This window comes from Bombyx mori, chromosome 11 (assembly GCF_030269925.1).
Source record: "Bombyx mori chromosome 11, ASM3026992v2".
Taxonomy (NCBI): Eukaryota; Metazoa; Arthropoda; class Insecta; order Lepidoptera; family Bombycidae; genus Bombyx; species Bombyx mori.
Window position 1 is genome coordinate 1,537,135 of NC_085117.1, and position 20,308 is coordinate 1,557,442.

General features: G+C 37.2%; 1 protein-coding gene across 12 annotated transcripts in view; it reads right to left on the reverse strand.

Annotated features, from left to right (window-relative positions):
• LOC101739668 (uncharacterized) overlaps nucleotides 1-20,308 on the reverse strand; it is a 61,509-nt gene that overhangs the window by 34,292 nt on the left and 6,909 nt on the right. For 6 of the 12 annotated variants that reach the window (XM_062670938.1, XM_062670941.1, XM_062670940.1 and 3 more), the window contains exons 4-9: nucleotides 18,851-18,923; nucleotides 17,994-18,106; nucleotides 16,294-16,345; nucleotides 15,409-15,537; nucleotides 14,543-14,616; nucleotides 9,906-9,957 (exon numbers count right to left, since the gene is read on the reverse strand). In XM_062670938.1, coding sequence (XP_062526922.1) covers nucleotides 9,906-9,957; nucleotides 14,543-14,616; nucleotides 15,409-15,537; nucleotides 16,294-16,345; nucleotides 17,994-18,106; nucleotides 18,851-18,923 — 493 coding nt within the window. Of the gene's footprint in view, nucleotides 1-866; nucleotides 6,710-9,905; nucleotides 9,958-14,542; nucleotides 14,617-15,408; nucleotides 15,538-16,293; nucleotides 16,346-17,268; nucleotides 17,494-17,993; nucleotides 18,107-18,850; nucleotides 18,924-20,308 lie in introns of those variants that run through there. The other 6 variants (XM_012692933.4, XM_012692941.4, XM_021349396.3 and 3 more) reach the window with 4 other exon arrangements.

The window sequence follows — 20,308 nt, forward strand, 5'->3', positions numbered from 1 at the left end:
AGTGTGCTGTATTGAAGTGAAATGCAGTCTTGTTTATGGCGCTGCTTTTAAAGTCCTTTCACATGCTACAGTGGCGCTACCTTAATTAGACCCTTTTCAGCGGACACTTTTTAACTTACTGAGATGGTTGCTCCTTACTTCTACCCTCCATAAACGAATTATTCGAATTAACAGCATCGACGGTCAAGGTGTGAAACGTTTATTAAAAATCACGAAATGCCTTCGCAAAAAAAAACATACCAGATAAAGTTTTCACTGCAGACTTCAACGCGAGTAGACTTTCGCGTTCACAATCAATAACTTTATGCAAAATTTAATAATAATAGAGGATGACCGAGAGCTTTGGTCGGTTTTTTTTTTGATAAATTGTGTCTATTAGAAATTATATTAAAATACGAATTACATATTGATATTATTTGTTACTTACTTTCAATAAATAAAAAAAAGTTTATGTTTAAATTGATTATCGATAAAGTTGATTATTGAAAACGCGAATAAAACAACATTTTCTGAAAATAAATCGTAGCTAATCGATTTATCGCCCCCGAAATCCCCTGTGTACTAAATTTTATGAAAATCGTTGGAGCCGTTTCCGAGATTCAGATTATATATATATATTTATATACAAGAATTGCTCGTTTAGAGATATAAGATATATAAGAATATACCAATATTTTTCCCCTACCGAATTTTTGGTAGCCTAAGGGGCTATTCTAACTTCGTGCGGTAGGTGAGCTCAAGGGCCAGAAGAAGCTTGCCACAAAACTACATCTTAATTGCACGAATTAATGGCAATGCGTGAGATATTAAAATATATATACATTATATAAAAAGCAAAGAAACAAGAAGAAGAAAAAAAACAGAAATAATAAAAAAAAACATTTTATTTAATAAGATAATCACTAAAACAAAATATCACGTTTTAAAAAACATTATTAAAAAGAGCAAAATAATATCACACGTCACAACAAATGCATATTGAAAAATAAAATAAAAACTTAAAATTAACAAAGAGCATGCAGTTTCAATTTCAAATGTAACTATTACGATATTACATGATATATTATTAATGGATATTATACAAATGTCAAAATTATTGTGGGAAGGGAAAATGCTGACGTCTTTATATTGCTGACGATTCGAGAAATCTCCCTTCGGTTCGTCTTCACCTATTTTTACGCACGCGATATACGCGAATACACCTCAACGACAATCACTTAAGGTGTTGTCTTGACAAAGATCCATATTCAGACCAAAACTATGGACCGAGAGTATCGAGATATGCTCGAGATGCCACCAAGCTCGAATTTTGAATGCCACATCAATTAACATCAAAAACATGTACTGTCGAATTACCATCTGCAGAGTCTTGGCCGAACTTGGAATTTTTTCGACCCATTTCTTAAAAAAATGGTGAGCGGAGATGAGAAATGTGTCACATATGATTACAGCATTGTTTGAATACGACTTTGGTCAAAGAGCGATCAAGTAGTCCAAACGTTGGCCAAACCAAGACTAGCGGCAAGGAAGGTTAAGTTATGCGTTTGGTGGGTTTATTATGAACTCATTTATTATGAGTTCCATCCATCTGGCCCAATACTAAGCTTTACGTTCAACAATTGGACCATTTGAAGCCAGCGATTGCCCAAAAACTGCCAGAATTGGCCAACAGGAGAAATGAACTGTCCCATCAGGACAAAGCAGAGCCACACACCTCTATAGTGATCCGGAAACTATGGAAGTTTAGTTGGGAAGTTTTGATGCATCCACCAATATAAGTCCGGGCCGTTATAAGTTGGTGTCGACCAAGCTAATACAATTATCTTTCTCGCATTACCAAACTTTCTTGATAATAAGAAATTGGCATCAAGAGATAGTGAAAATCAATTACTGAAGTTTTTCACAGATACGGACTAAAACTTCTAAGAGATTAATAAAGACATTAATGAAGCTATCCTTAAAATGACAACAAATTTTATGGAACAAAACTGAGCATCCCCGAAACGACTATTAAATAAGTCTTGAAGCTTACGTAAAAATAATGAATTTCTTTTAACCTAACCTTACACATATACATACGCTTGGGTGTTAGCAGAGCAAGTCAATCCGTGCTTATTATAAAGAGTTTAGATTATCATCCAGTTTTTATCAATAGGTAGAGCGAATGGCGGTATGGCATATTGTTAGCCCACACGAATAAGTACAACCATCCTGCAATTACTCTGTCGGGAAGCAGTCATGCGTTCCGCTATAAAGCGCGTGGCAGCCCTAATAAAATATAACCTAGATTTCGACCTAATATATCTGAAGGTGGGTGGGTGTAGGCGTTGATATTGTAAACCCGAGAGTAATAAAGGACTAATTAATGAAGGACAAAGGACATCTCGCATATCCTACCATTACATCGATTTAATGTACGTAAAAATATAATCGTTTTATCAAAACTAAGATACTTCAATAACGCAGACAATCATTTTTGTACGAAAAGATCCGGCACAAAACAGCAAAAACATATCTAATACAATATTAGAAAATCTAAGAGTATTTCTAAATACAGAGGTAGATTCTGAATGGAGAATTATCCACCGCTAAGTCAGCACCACAAAGTTCTTTGAGCTTAGTTCGCCTTAATGGTACTCTATATTAAAACTACCCACACGTAACACTAAATAAAACAAAAACATGCGTCCAACGTCGACGTAACTACAGCATATAGTGAAGAAAAATTGTTGCTTCGAACGACAAATCAAAAAAACAGTATGTAATTACCTAACTACCCCCTTCGCGAGGTTTAATAAAAGAAAAAAATCCGCCTACCGCCAACGTAATTATTAAAGGCGCTGCCTTTAATAACATTCATAGATTCGTCATCGACGTGCAATACGAATTTACCTTTATCATACGAGCCGATGGCGTGCATCTTCCAAACTTCAGGATTCAGACCTGGATTCTTATTCTTCAAAACTTCGAACACCATATTCAAGTCTTCCTCCTCAGGCAATATTTCTATAGGTATCCTCAATAGTATCTTCTGTAGCCCGTTTGTGTTCAAATCAGATTCGGGATCTGAGACGTGAGGAGATTGGGTTTTGCTTGTCTCTATTATGTTATCATTAAAATCTGATGCTGGAGTTTCTTTTTCAATCATTACGTCTTCATTAATCAATTCGAAATTATTGTTTTCTGGTATGGCTTCGGTCGAGTCCGTTACATCCTTGGTGTTTGTATCGTCTTCGCTTAAAGGTACACCTATAGTTTCCGTTTCAATTTCAACAGCCTCATTATCAGCAGCCAAAACATCTAATTTATTTCCAATGCTGTTTTTAAGCAACTCTTCTTTATCTAGACGAATTGCTATTACTGTTTGTTCATTGTTTTCTGTTACACTTATATTGTTTTGTTGTTCTTCGAAGTTACGAACTACGCCGGAAGCATCTGTATTTTCTTCACAAATATGTTCCTGGATATAGTTAAATGTTTCTGTTGCAGAATTGTCAACAGACTTGGAATTTGTTTCCAAATTTATAGAATTATTACTTTGATCGTTATTTTCTTTTGTTTTCTCATCAAATATTTCAACTTTCGTTTGTTCATCATTATTCTGTTTTGATACATTGATTATGGCCTGTTCTAGAATATTATTAATGTTACTAAACAAATTATCGTGTTGTAGGCTTGCCTCAGTCCTGGTTACATTAACAATTTCATCATTATTTTTAGAAGTGTCTGCTGTAAAAATGTCATCTGAGCTGTCAGAGTTCGAATTTGGTTCCTTTGTTTGTCGTTTATCTTCACTTTGTTTATCATTATTCTTTTTTGTTACATTCATTATAGCATGTACCAGACTGTTGTTATTTATGTTACAAATAATTCCTTTGTCTTGATGGTCGTCAGTGGGTCTTACACTTTCATTTCCTTTAGACGTGTCTGTTGTAGAATTATCGTTTGAACTTTCAGATACCAAAGTGATTTTAGATTCGGCTTCCGTATTAGGAATTTTAAGTCCTTTTTTATTTTTACTTTTCTTCTTATTTTTTTTTGTTTTCGTCTGATTAGTTGTCGCTTCGAGGTTTTCAATATTTGCGTACTCTTCTATTGTAGTTAATTTTTCGAAATTATTATTATAACAAGTCAGTTTCGACTTGTTATCGAGCAAAGGCATTAAATGACCCAATTTGAAGTGAACTTTACACTTCTTGCCGACCACATTCACGAAATCTTTACTAGTTATGATTTGAGCTGAAAACTTGTCGATTTGCAACACTATATTCAGATTGTTTTTCGTCTGCACAGTGCTGATTACACGCCAAAATCTAGTCCTTAGCCTGGGATTTCTTATTTGCAACGCTTCGATCACCCGTTCAGGTGTTTTAGAGGTTTGTAAAGACATACTAATTATACCAACCGCTCCTCTATACTCTGTATGCTTCAGACTTATTCCCAATCTTGAATTAACTGAGGACAGAGAATTTTCTATCCACCGCCTCGAAGCCATGTTCTGGCAAATCACAAATATTACACCGTCGAAAAGATATACATCGTGGAACACTGGTAAATTGGTGATCCCCATGACGCCTTTCTCAATGGATTCCAAAAGAATCTTCTCGAATGTTGTCTTGATCGTATTGAACAACTCCAAGTCGATACGAATCTCGGGATAATTGACCGAACCTATATACAGTTTTAGATCGTCGTCAATGAAATCAGAATAATGATCCGCACGTATTTTTGATAGAGACAAATTCTTTAGTGACGGATTAATTGGATTATAAATTTTATTTAATATTTCTTGGTTTCTTTTCTCCGATTCTGAAGTTTCTTCGGTTTTCACGCAAGCTCTCTCGCATTCCTTTAGATATTTTTGGGTACGGTCGATTATTCTGAATTCTAAAATGTGACCTTCGTACGTAGGTTTGAACTCTGGACTTTTTATAATTAATAACGATTCCGGATCCAAGCCGAACTCCCGTCTCTGTTTACCAATAACGCTAGAGTAATACTTCCAGCATTCAATTTTTAAGCCAGAATAAGATTTTTTCAAAGCATTCAATACTTCTTCCGAAGCCTTATGAGCGATCTCTTTGGGCAACCGAAACACGACTCTAGTGTATCTTACAAGATCTTTTATATCCCTCACGGACAACCTTAAGCCGGTAGCTAATATCAATTTGGGCAGAACCTCCAGCAGATAATCTTTACTTTCTATACAATTGCATATGTAAATCAAAGCGCCGTTCGCTAGGTACACGTCATGAAAATGCGGCTGCATCAAACAATCGAATCTCTTCATTTTCGCGTCTTTATGTACAAAGTCTTTGAAGGCCCGTTTCATAAGTTTCATATGGGGAGCTTCTAGTTTGTCTGTCGGGTATCCTTCAAGCGTCACAGCTACCTTCAACTCCGGTTCGACGTGTAGATAATTTGTTCTCCTGTAATAAGGTTTCCTTTTACTGCTGTCCACGTACAGATTCTCTCGGAGATCAGTACCCTCAGACATATATGATAAGGGCGCAGACGTGACATTGCTGCTGTCGGACATGAAGCCGTCATTCGACGCATCCTCGACGCCGCCAAGGTCTTTCGACCAAACGAAGACTTCACGATCCTCTCCCACATACTGGACATCCTTTAGTTTATCTAAGACTTTTTGTTGGAAAGAACTTTCTGGGTCTTCGTTCGGATCGGGAAAGTTAAACTTGAATACTTTCTCTTCATTTTCATGAGCCTCGATGACTTTTATTACTTTTTCCACGTCAACAGCTTTATTAATCAAACTGATTTGAGAAGTTTTCGGGGTCGATTCAGCTGATTTGATTTCTGCCAAGAGTTTTACTCTAGACGCTACACTGCTGATATCCTCGTCTAAACCGGACAAGGGCTCAAAGTATATTTCTCTTTGACCGATCATGTCGAATTCCATCTGAGAATAATCTATAACATTGTTGAATGAATAGCCTCTGACTATCTCCCCGGAGACCCTGTCCATGATAAACGAGGTGACTTCAACACCGTTCATTACTTTCTGGCTGTAAATTTTCCACAAAACAGTTTTCAATTTCGGATTGAAGTATTGTAGCAATTTGAAAACATCTCTCGCTTTCATGGGCCAGCACGTACGAGGTAACTTCATGACAGCCAAATAGACGCGTTTCACGGTCGAATTCAGAAGGACAATCTTTTCCTTCATCCTCTCTTCTAGACCCGGAAAAACGCGTACGATCCAATCTCTACTCTCCAAATCTTTGCACACCACCACTATAGCACCCCGATTCAAGTAATAATCTACAAAAGACGGCGTCTCCTTAAGCAGACCATTATGTAGCTGCATCTCTATAATGGTGTTCAGACATCGCTGAAACGATTCCATTTGCCGCAGCCGAATACTGGACTTGGGGTATCCTTCGAAAGCTATAACGACCTTCAAGCGCTCCTCGACCGCGCCCGCGTAATCAGTGCTCCTAAGCTGTATCAGCCCAGTGGTTTCGGAGTCGGAGTCATCCAGATCGCAAATGTCAAAGTGACATCTGTCAAACTGACTCGACGGATCCGTCATCGGCGCTCTACTGTCGGAAGACTTTATATCGGTTTTATTGTGGATCGTAGACTTAGCTTTGTCAGCGCCGGCGCATTTATCGCATGCAGTCGTGGACGCACTGCTTACGGAAGCTCGATCGCATGTCTTCGTCAGGCAGGAGCATAGGGTCTCGCTCTGTACAGAAACGCATTCTCGCCTCAGATTCCTTCCTTTAGATGTATGTGTATTCGCATGCATGAATACCCCGGATAACTTTTATAGATAGATAGATATCGCCTTCTCTATTCATCTATATACGTGAAACAAATACTTTGTACCGCTTTTTACGAAAATTGCGCACACACTTTCCACACTTATAGAGTTAATATAGTGAAGGAGTGCGGAAAGTTTTTTTTTTTTAAATTGTACTTAAAATATGTACTTTATATCAATAAAAAAACATCACACACACTACCATGTATTTGACACACACACACACACACACACACACACGCACGCACGCATGCACTTGTGCGCGCATATTGTTTATTGTTAAAGTCTGTGGTCAAATTGAGAATAGATTAATATTGTTTGCGCGGCAGATAAAAATTAGCGACTTTTATCGTCTAGTTTAGATATTTTATAAGGCTCACGGGTGAGCACCGTGGCCTGAACGAAAATATTTGTTTTATCATATGGCGTTCAACGTATTAAGCTGACAAGAGTTAATATCACATTAAAGCAAAATGCTAGTAACACAATTGAAGACATCGAGGGGATGAAGGAGTCAAGTATTAAAGATTTTTTAATTTTTACATTGAATGAATGTGTTATGCCCCTATAAACTATATTAGACCTTAATACTCCACGTTTAAAGTCTATTTTTAGAAATTGCATGTTACGAAGGAATTGTCTACGAGAAACAAGTACAATTAACAAAAGTTTATTGACCGTTTTCTCAAAATTAACAAATTGTATCATATCCCCTTCATCCACTCATGTCTTCAATAATTATTAGCTAGAATTCTATAGATAGGCTAGAGGGACAGGTAGATCTAAGAAGAAACGGATGAATTGCGTGAAAGACGATATGTGTAAGAGAAGAGTGAGCGAAGACAGGAGTATGGAAGGAGAAAACATGTTGCGCCGACCCCAGATGACTGGGAGAAGGACAGGAGAATGATGATGAAAAAGACTGACTTCCTTATTACTTACAATGTCTGTCCTCCCTTAGTTGCAAAGTACTTGTAAAAAAAATATTGCTTAGACGTTGATAAGTGGTCACCGGAGCCAATGGACATCAACAATGTAAATTCCGCCACCCATCTTGAGACATGACGTCGATGTTTCAATTGTATTGTGATATTTATTTTCCAGTTAATTTTATTTTTAGAAGAAAGGACATCCAAGTTTTTTTTTTTTTATTATCTCGAAAATTTATATGGTTATATAAATCGATTTTTGAGAACCAAATAAGTACTTTAGTTTTCCTGAAAACATTTTTCACTATCCAATGTTCCCCACTTAATCACCTTCTTCCATAAATTATGATTCAAAGGTATATAGAAGGTACAAGGAAAAAAAATAGGTATATAGAAGAATACATAAGTAAATAATGTAAAATCGTACTATATGTTGATCGATTTTATGCTAACCATTTAATCGAAATTATTACCGAAAGAATGAAAATATCAAATCAATCATCAGTTCCTAGTAAACGCTTTCATTAAATTTATTTATTTTATAATCAAAAAAATGTCCTTTTTTAAAATGAATTAACATCGAATTCCTATACATAATATTTTGAGATTATTACAAAATATAACGGCCGTCTGGTGTAGTGGTAAGTGACATGATCACTACACAAGGGGGTTGCGGGTTCGAATCCCGCCAAGGGAAGATATTTGTATGATAAATATAAAATGTCTTTTCCAGGGTTATGGATGTATATTATATATATGTATGTGTATAATAAAAATATTACATTTATTTCCGTTATCTGGTACCTGTAACACAAGTTCTTTACGAACTTATCACGGGACCAGTTAACGTGGCGTGATTGTTAGTAAATATGTATTTATTTATTATATTTAACATGCTACCAACATGCATTTTATTTTCTTTTAAAGAATAAAAAGCCTTAGTTATATAAGATGAACGAAATGTTATTTGACGAAATTTCATTAAAATCATAATTCTATTATTCTATTCGTCTATTTTAAAATATTTATAAGGTGATTTAGTCCGATAAGTATTATAGTTTTATAGTGTAAGTTGATGTATAAAATAATATGTGCGTATTGTGTTGCTTTTGTTTTTTTTGTAATTTAAATTTCTAAATTTCTCTTCTCTGTTCACTTTCTACTTATATGTGATTTTGATTGTGGAAACATATTTGGTTATTGTTTTAGCAATTTTTTTATTTTTATTTTATATGTTTGTATTGTACTGTTTGTTTCCCAAATAAATAAATAAATTCAAACTATCGGTCATTCTGACATGAAATGACCCAGGTGTTTAATTTATGACCCTTATAATTTCCTTGCTCAATTATAGTATTCGTTTTGGTTATAAGCGAGACGTTGACACAATTTAACCCTTGGATCGCGAACCGTCGATAAATCGACTCTCTATTGATGCGTTTAAGCGCGGAGCGTCCGAAAATCGTCTATTGCACGCTTCGATTACAGGTACGAGGTACGGACCTATGCGGACTTGTGTTAGCGTCGTCGTGGCCTAAAGGATAAGACGTCCGGTGCATTCGTATTGAACGATGCATCGGTGTTCGAATCCTGCCAGCGGGTACCAATTTTTCTAATGAAATACGTACTTAACAAGTGTTCACGATTGACTTTCACAGTAAAAGATTAACATAATGTGTAATATAAAAATCAATTATAATTTGCGTAGTTACTGGTGCTAGGAGCTCTTGTGAGTCCTCACGGTCACGGTCCACCTGATGTTAAATGGTTACCGCAGTCCATAGACATCGACAACTTAAATGCCGTCACCCACCTTGAGAAATGAGCTGTAACATCTCAGTATAGTAACAACGGCTGCCCCACCATTCAAACCGAAACGCATTACTGCTTCACGGCAGGAATAGGCAGGGTGGTGGTACCCACCCGCGCGGACTCACAAGACGTCCTACCACCATTAAAGTCTATTAGATATTCCGGCGCCTTAGTAACAGAAAACGATAATTACTTCAGTGCGCCGCGTAGGGCACCGGTGACCTACACAGCAGTAAAGGATTAATACCAAATGAATATTATATACCTGTCGTATGATATCTTCTACTCGTACGAAGACGTCAAGAAAAAGAAAAAAACTTTCACACCTCGACCGGACAGAGTTAAATAAGACACGCAAACAAAATCTGAAGACTTACCGATTCTGAACCGGCTCCAGCGAACGAAGGTTCCACCTCAGCAGAATCCGTTCTGTGGACAACAAAAAAATTTTTATTAAACTTGCACTACTACATCATCACTTCAAGGTGGTAGGACCTTTTGGGAGTCCGCGCGGGTGGGTACCACCACTCCGCCTATTTCTGCCGTGAAGCAGTAATGCGTTTCGGTTTGAAGGGCAGGGCAGCCGTTGTAACTATACTGAGACCTTAGAACTTATATCTCAAGGTGGGTGGCGCATTTACGTTGTAGACGTCCATGGGCTCCAATAACCACTTAACACCAGGTGAGCTGTGAGATTGTCCACCGATCTATGCAATAAAAAAATCATCATTCTTTGATAATTCATTCACCATCCAGACGGTTCGATTGTGGAATTCTCTGCCGGATGCTATGGGAAGAGCTCCAACTTTAAACTGCTTTAAAAGAATAGTGAAGGAACACTACCTATCTGCTTAGTGTTGTCTGTTTGTATCATTATTATCATTTATCATTTCTATACTGTTCATTTATTATGTGCATGTAATAATCTTATATATAAAATTCTCATGTCACAATGTTAGTTACCATACTCCTCTGAAACAGTTTGACCGATTTTTATGAAATGCATATCCAGTAGGTCTGAGAATCGGCTACTATCGATTTTTCATACCCCTAAGTGATAAGACTTGTCCACCCCTTTTTTTTTTTTTTTTTTTTTTTTTGGTCAGGAGGAAATCGCCGGACTTCCGCCCTTTTCTGGGGATACTGGGCGGGGTATGTCAGAGTCGAACTGACTAAAACCTCCTGTCGCTCAACAACCAACGTCCAAACCTCGCATGAGACAGAACTCATGACAAGGCAAAGGGGGGAAAGTGAAGCGTTTAGTGCGGAGCACATCTCTCCCATCACCCTCCCCCTCGGGACGCCGGACTGGCGGTCGTCGGCGCCACGACCACCAGCCCTCTCGGTCGGCAGACTGTCCGAAGCCCGCCTAGATGGCGCCGGTTAGAGTGGGTTACCCTACGGAATACCCCGCTGGGCCAGAACCAGCGTGGGTCGAGGATAGCCGGCCTTCCATCACCCGGATGCTCTTGCGTAAAACGCGTGCAGAGCAGCTTGCACGTCGTCTTCTTAGGCCCCCCTCGCCGGTCCCCAGACCGACACGTGAGGGGGACCCGAAACACTTAGAGGGCCAGGGCTTGGGCGAGATCCGCCTCCCTGGCCCCCGCTCGACGGCGGCGGGATTGTGCGTCTCTCACGCGCCCCGCCGCCTCCTTCTGCGAGATGGTGCACTCGCAGAAGTCGAGCATCGCCTTCCACGACTCGTCGTCGCCGAGCATCGATGCCACAACACTCGGCAACGACAAGTCGGTTCCTATTTTTGCGACGAGGACACGGCGCCACCCCTCCCATGCGGGGCAGGCGACGAGCGTATGCTCTGCCGTGTCCAAGTCGTAAGACTTGTCCACCCCTAGCATTTATTTTTTTATTTTTTTGGACATTTTTTTTTGTTATAATGAGGCGTTATGTGGTTGAATAACGTGTCGATATTGAAGCAATTGGGCATCAAAATCAGACTGTCTACTGTATGTCTGAAGCGGATCCTCGAATATTTTGGTCACATTGCGAGGAAAGACGGCGATAACCTGGAAAAAGTTATGATCACAGGGAAAGTTGAAGGCAACAGATCTAGAGGCCGCAGCCATACTCGTTGGTCCGACCAGATCCGCACCGCTTTGGACAGTACAGTGTACAGCGCGCTGCATGACGCCGTGGACAGGGGAAAGTGGAAAAAGATCCTAAGATTGAAGCTCATGGGTGATGGTGGTCACGACCCTCAGACATGAGGAACACGACTCGAGGAGGAGGATGTGGTTGAATGCGGTTTTGTTATTTTTATATTCCCTCATCGTTCACAGCGCTACATGCCTCTTTCACTCATTTACCACATCCTTACAATAAGTTAGTTTTTTTTTCTACCCTAGAAATTTCCTAGAAATCTTATATATTATGACAAAACAATGTTTGCTGGGTCAGCTAGTATTAGTATTTAAGTATGTATATTGGTATATGAATCAATTATTTCATATAATACTAGCTGACCCGGCAAACATTGTTTTGCCATATATAGTCTAGTCGACAAGTTAAAAATGGTGTTAATTCGACATACTACTGCTAAAATTATGTGGTTTAGCTCATTCGATTCGGAATAATGTCTAGACCATTGTGCTAAAAAATTGAATTAGCACATAAAAAATTCCAAAAGTTATTAACAATTAAACACCTTCAAAAAATAGCGTTTCGTTTATGGCTTATTGTCCGTAAACTATAAATATTTTCGAAATTTGAAAAAAAGATCCTTAAAGAGGAGGAAATTTAGTAAAAAAAAGTTCGAACTCCCGGAACTGTAGCTCCATTATTTATAATTTTAATTTAACGCTGAAAATAGCCCGCCGCGCGCCATTGTTAGGTTGCGCGCACGGCCTCGAAAGCGAGTACGTCACTTAAAAAATTTTTTTTCAAGTACTTAAAGTTAATTGAAAAATCTAAAAAAATTATTGCATAATCTAAACACTTTAAAAAATTTATTCCCTTTGGAATTTTTTATAAAAACATATTTTTCAATATTCTCCTCCTCCTCCTCGAGTCGTGTTCCTCATGTCTGAGGGTCGTGACCACCATCACCCATGAGCTTCAATTTTAGGATCTTTTTCCACTTTCCCCTGTCCACGGCGTCATGCAGCGCGCTGTACACTGTACTGTCCAATATTTTTTCAATATTCTAGACGATTGTTAATTAAGAAAAAAATTTTATGTCAATAAAAGACATCTTTTAATAAAATATATACTATATAATAAAATATATAATAAAAACGAAAATATAATAATAAATAAAGAAAAAAAATTTCTTTACAACATAATTGTTCTTTTTCTTTTTTGTTAACTTAAAAAAATTATTATTAACAAAATATTAACAATTTCATAACTTAGACGACGCAATCTTGTTTAATATATTTATAAGAAGAGGTCCACGAAGCGAAATAATTTTAAGGTAATTATTTAAACATTTTTTTTAGTTTAGAAGGATGATGGAAATTGGAAAAAAAATTCTTAATTAACAATCGTCTAGAATATTGAAAAATATGTTTTTATAAAAAATTCCAACGGGAATAAATTTTCTAAAGTGTTTAGATTATGCAATAATTTGTTTAGATTTTTCAATTAACTTTAAGTACTTGAAAAAAAATTTTTTAAGTGACGTACTCGCTTTCGAGGCCGTGCGCGCAACCTAACAATGGCGCGCGGCGGGCTATTTTCAGCGTTAAATTAAAATTATAAATAATGGAGCTACAGTTCCGGGAGTTGGAACTTTTTTTTACTAAATTTCCTCCTATTTAAGGATCTTTTTTTCAAATTTCGAAAATATTTATAGTTTACGGACATTAAGCAATAAACGAAACGCTATTTTTTGAAGGTGTTTAATTGTTAATAACTTTTGGAATTTTTTATGTGCTAATTCAATTTTTTAGCACAATGGTCTAGACATTATTCCGAATCGAATGAGCTAAACCACATAATTTTAGCAGTAGTATGTCGAATTAACACCATTTTTAACTTGTCGACTAGACTAATATAAGATTTCTAGGGAATTTGTAGTGTAGAAAAAAAAACTAACTTATTGTAAGTGTGTAAGGATGTGGTAAATGAGTGAAAGAGGTATGTAGTGCTGTGAACGATGAGGGAATATATAATAAAAATAACAAAACCTCATTCAACCACATAATACTTCATTATAACAAAAAAAAATGTCCAAATAAAAAAAAAAAAATTTAGGGTTGGACAACCCTAATCACTTAGGGGTATGAAAAATAGATAGTAGCCGATTCTCAGGCTTACTGAATATGTATAAAAAATTTCATGAGAATCGGTCAAGCGGTTTATTTCGGAGGAGTATGGGAACGAACATTGTGACACGAGAATTTTATATATTAGAAGAAGCTGTAAACGGTATATATCTGTTTATTGTATGAATATATTTTCTATATTAATATATTGTCAATAGTACACCACAACGTTCCTGCTATATTTTTATATTTTCCAGAATTTCTCTAAACTAAACGGTTGTCTGGAAGAGATCTCTATTAGCGATAAGACCGCATATTGTACAAATGTATCTGCTTTTTTACTGTTATCGAATGTAAATTGTGTTTTGGTGTGCAATAAAGTGTATTCTCTCTCTCTCTCTCTGTTTCTTTCTTTCTGATATTCTTTCTATCAGCCTACAGACGTTCACTGCTGGCCATAGAACTGCTAGAAAAAAATGACATTCTGCAATCCTTCTCTATATAAAGTATAAGTGTGGGAAATTTCATACTCCTCCGTCTTTTTTTTTGTTTTTTTTATTGCCTTTGTAGGCAGACGAGCATACGGCCCACCTGATGGTGAGTGGTTACCGTCGCCCATGGACTTCAGCAATGCCAAGGGCAGAGCCAAGCCGCTGCCTACCGCAAAAGCCGCTGCCTACCGCAATTTCCGTAAAAAGGGGCACAAAGTTTTTGCTCCACATATTGATGTATAGATTAAGCACCTCTAGTAAGTAGTATGGTTTAGCGATAAGTTAATACGGCATACGTACTCATTGGCGTTGTTCCTCACGACGATCCGACCGTCGGGCAGGACGGATCTACCGGCAGACGAATGCGGAGCCACCTGCAACAATCCGTAGCCTAAGAGCTGGTGTCGGGCAGAGGAACCCATCGGGGAGGGAGACTCGATCCAATTGCACCAGATTGCTGGTGGTAGGACCTCTTGTGAGTCTGCAGGGGTAGGTACCACCGCCCGGCCTATTTCTGCCCTGAAGCAGTAATGTGTTAGTAATGCGTTTCAGTTTGAAGGGTGGGGCAGCCGTCAAGGTGGGTGGCGCATTTACGTCGTAGATGTCCATGGGCTCAGGTGACCACTTAATACTAGGAGGGCCGTGAACTCATTAGTTCTAAGCTTATTTTTTTACAGTACAATTTTTTATTGGCTGACGAGCATACGGCCCACTGGATGGTAAGTGGTTACCATCGTCCATGGACTTCAGCAATGCCAAGAGCAGAGCCAGGCCGCTGCCTAGCGCTTAACAACAGCTGTAGTAACCTTTCACCTCGAAACGCATTACTACATCACGGCAGAAATAGGCAGAGTGGTGGTACCTACCCGTGCACACTCACAAAAGGTCCTACCACCAGTAATTACGCAAATTGTAATTTTGCTGATTTTATATTTATTACACAATGTTATTCCTTCACCGTGGAAGTCAATCATGAACATTTGTTATGTACGTATTTCATTAGAAAAATTGGTACCCGCCTACAAGATTCAAAGACTGGTGCATTGCTCAATACGAATGCACCGGACGCCTTATCCTTTAGGCCACAACGACTCAAACTGAATAACTTCATGACCATATTTTATTGTCACACCTGTTTCTTTCCAGCAGTTTTAAGTTTAACACACCTGTCTCTTCTCAGCATGTCGCAGGAGCAATCTGCGCTTACACATGAGCTGCTCCTCTTTGATCTTCAGCTGTTTCAGCGTGAGCATGTCCAGCTCCAAGTCAAGGTTGTCATCGTGATCCTCATGAATCTACGGAAATTATAAAATACATTTTGAGTATTTAACATTCATTTATTTCAAAACAAGAGGTTACAAGGAAAACTGGTGGTTCAAAATTTCAAAATTGCCATCTCATATCTTCAACAGATAATTAATAAAATAGCAGATTTTTTATGTGATCTCCTTTCCAACTGATTTTAAACCTCTTGAGCGGTTGACATTGTGCTCAGTAGATCAACAGTCCAGATGTGGTTGTTTGGAATTTATATTGATGCAAGCTTATTTTGAAAACATTGTTTGCGAGATTCAGGTGCCAATTATCTTGTGAACTATAATGGCTACCACAACACATCATGGTACAAAACTAAACTGAAGAAAATTTACCACAATTCATGTTTCGTAAAGTTCTGTCATAGGATTACCACAAAGTAAACTTTGACTTTTCAGATAAAACTTCAAAATAGTTGTCGAAATTAACAAATTTATTTAATGTTTTCACACTCTTACTTTTCACTGGTGGTAGGACCTCTTGTGAGTCCGCACGGGTAGGTACCACCGCCCTGCCTATTTCTGCCGTGAAGCAGTAATGCGTTTCGGTTTGAAGGGTGGGCTAGCCGTCGTAACTATACTGGGACCTTAGAACTTATATCTCAAGGTGGGTGGCGCATTTATGCTGTAGATGTCTATGGGCTCCAGTAACCACTTAATACCAGGTGGGCTGTGAGCTCGTCCACCCATGTAAGCAATAAAAAAAAAACCTTAGCCATCTTAAAAGTGTTTACTCACCATGTCATCAATTTCGTCAATTTCATCATTGTTCATGACATCGTCCAGATTCCTGTTAAACAAATGAAATATATGATTATATTAGAATGTTCCACCTGAAGATTTAGCATGTAACTCAATATTCAAATAGTTGCTGCTGTAATGTCTCCATGAAGGTTGGTTGGGTTTGTTCATGTCAAGCTACGATGATTAATTGCTGTCAAACTATGACTAAAATGATTACCAGAGCTCATAGCACCAGCGCAATAGTAGTAGTATGAAGTTTGAATGTAGACAGAGTCTGCTTGACTCAAACCAGTACAGCAATACTGTCTGTTACTCGTGTGTTCTACTTAGAGTATTGTGGTATTCTACCAATGACTTAAAGACCAATAATATACAATCTGAACATCAGGATGTTATCGTTCAGTCGTGAAATGATTTGCGAATAGATGCTGTATTTAGGTAGTTAAACAGTGCACTTGATTTGATTCCTTTTGATATGGGTACCTACTGAGGAACTTGATCACCAAAAATTGCTGTCTCAATCTCGATGTCCAATGAGGTTTAAGCTGCGTTGGTACCAAAAGGTCTCTCCTTACGCCGGAATGTAATAACAATAAAGCGCTGCTAAGTAGTTGGCTGTATGAGCACTTAATACCATTAGCAACTTTACAAATGTATCTATCTGATAGAAATTTAGGAATTTTACTACTGTTTGTAGAGACAAATAAAAAAAAAAAAAAAAAAAACGTTTTATGGTAAATTAAGTCTTCGGATGTAAAATATATTTTGATTTTGTCATTAATATACGAACCCGGTCAACATTTTCGCATAGCTTACTATAAATTATATTATAAAAATAACCTTCAGCATAGGTATTTGGTTTGCTGTATTTTATTGCGAACAAGCCAAAATGTCTACGAAGTATATTGTTCATGTTTATCATACGTAATATGATATGAATACATTTCATACAAAAAACTGTCGACTTACGCATTCGAACACGACACGGAATTCAAAAACTTATTCATAAGCATTATTGAAAGATTACGTAGAAACGTAAAGTCAAACAAGTTATTTAAATATTAGATTTACGAACTCTTTTATGGAAAGTTTCAAATTACTAAAAGTTTTACTTCACCTAACTTCACTTTAAGTTATAACGACCATTTTGATTTTGAAAAACTCAACCAGCGATCTGCGAAACTACGGCCAATCAAAGCGTATTATTCGCAGCGGAATGAGATTGGCGGGAAATTAAAACCCAATAACCTCTAAGTATTTCTGTAGTATTTTTTTTGTTGCTGGTCCAACTACAAAGGGTTTAGAAATATACAGCCTACATTTCAGATTTATTCCATTCAACTTTCAGGTTAGGTTCTTTTTATATACTTTACAAAATGGTGGGCTAGAGGTGTCACCTTACCATTTTCAGACTAATAATTTACTCTTTTATTTAATTTCCATAGGCAAAGGCCTATGTCGGCCGAGAAACATTGGTTTACACCGTGGGAAAGCCATTGCACCTATAAATTTAATATGGCAAAGTATTTGGTAGTGCTAAGTATGTAGTAGTGCATGTATGAGTGCTATTCAATTGGTCAATGAGCTCCAGCAACTGCTGAAAAGTGATCAACTCTCATTTTTTTTTTAAATATTCAACAAAATTTCCAATTACGTACATTTCTCTATATCTTAAAAAAAAAGTCTAATCATACCTCATATTCCATCCCTTGCTGCTGATACTGGATGCTTCATCTCTACTACAATGACCATTTCGTGACGTGCTGTAATTCCTGTCTTTATTATCATGTTGCGTTTTCCGAATCGTCTAAAAAAATATCATAAGCTTTCTCAGAATCACATCGTTCAGAGACCTACAGATCACATTTGCTTCAACTTTTTTTTAAGCATCAGTAATCACTTTAATCCTTCGGGGCATTTTGCGTCATGCCACCTCAGGCAGGCATAATTACTGCACTGTCAGGCATAATTACGAAACACTTGCTTTCGTTTTGAGTTCTAAGAAATGAAGGTCTCATCCATCTTAGTCCGGATAACCACCACTCAAACTGCCCATACTTGTATGCGCTGGGCCATTGCACTCTTCACGTAGATCTTGGCCCATCGGACGTTCATTCTATGTGTATCATGATAGGGATAAAGCTGGACATTCAAGAACTCACAAGCACAAATTGTAACCAGTATGATTTTATTTCTACCACATACTGTTTAATATTGCATTTTTAGTGTCATTGCATTAGTCCCAAGTATCCCGCTGTGTGCTAGGAGAACCATTGACTAATATACACATTATTTATTTATACATATATAGATAATAAGCACCCAAAACACTAAACGAGCCTGTTCGTCACACAAATGTCTGCCCGGTGTGGGAATCGAACTCACAACCCTCAGCCCAGCAGACAGAGCCGCTAACTATTGCACTATGAAGTTAATTATAACTTATCTGATGTTTCATTAGACCCTTTAGTCTTCGACTCGAGAATTCCAAAGGAAATACTGAAGTGTTAAAACTTTTGCTATTCAAATACAACAAACTATTTGTGTTCACCTTATGAGCTATGGATATCTTCAGGTTCAGAGGTTCGGAGCCGTTCATTTTCATCATGGCCAGTTTGGCTTCACTGTAAAAAAAACAAATCATTGCGGTTAAGCGGGTTATTAAGCACGGGTAAAAACTATCCCACATTTTGCATAGTTTTTATAGTACAGTGAGTTATATCGTTGAAAATTTTCAATCATAATCGCATAGTTTAAGATGTTATCACATTTAAAATCTCTTCACTCTGTTGACAGTGTTTTGCACTAAATAAGCTATAGAATATATTATTTTCAGTTTAATTTGGTTTTTTTTATTTTTTTATTATTGCTTAGATGGGTGGATGGGCTCACAGCCCACCTGATGTTAAGTGGTTACTGGAGGCCATAGGCATCTACGATGTAAATGCGCCACCCACCTTGAGATATAAGTTCTAAGGTCTCAGTATAGTTACGATTGGTAATTATTTATGCAATGTAATCCATATTAATCTTTATTTCTGATGAGAGCAGTGGAAAATTCACAGGAAGGGTCCAAAATGTCCAAATCGTAATGTAATTTTTAATAAATCACTGATTTAGTTGCCCCTTAAAAATATTACTAATAACGTGTTCATTTTAGTGGAACATCTAATAAATTGGAATTTTCGAAAGCGTATTACACATAATTTTAGTAAAACTAGGTATTGCAGGCAGTTTTGCCTGTGTGATCAAGGAAATGTTAGTGTATTTTCCCATGGTAGTGAGATGTTTCTTCGGATTTTGTCGCTCTAGTGGCCTTATACTATAACAATATCGTGTAAATTTGTTGCTTCGTTTCAACATGACGGAAGGATAAACAATTAAATACATTTTCACATTATTAATCTTAAATAATGATATATATATATAGATATATATATATATATATATATATATATATCATTACTGAGGGTCCTGACCCTCATATATATATATATATATATATATATATATATATATATATATATATATATATATATATATATATATATATATATATATAATAACCAGGTGGACGGACATTGTCAAGGATGCCACAAACACCAGCGTCCCGGGCGCCATTAAGCAGGCCGAATGCAGGCAACACCGGAGGAAGCTGGTGCAAAAACTGGACCAAGGTGGTCACGACCCTCAGTAATGAGGAAACGACAAAGAAGAAGAAAGAAGAAAGAAGAAGAAGAAATATAAAATATGAATACATATAAAATACTAATATAACAATAATAAAATACTAATAATGGTTAATAAATTTTACATCTTCGGTTACATCTATGTTCGAATTTTAAAAACCTTACATAAAATTTAATCTATTTACTGTTTATTAATTCTACGTTACTTAGTTCGCAGACCCTTCGGGCCAACCTTTAGTTGAAGGCCCTAGTAACAAGAGTTTTCATTTTTTTGAAAATCGTGAAGTTATGACAGTGCTAAACAGCGCCATCTCTGGGTA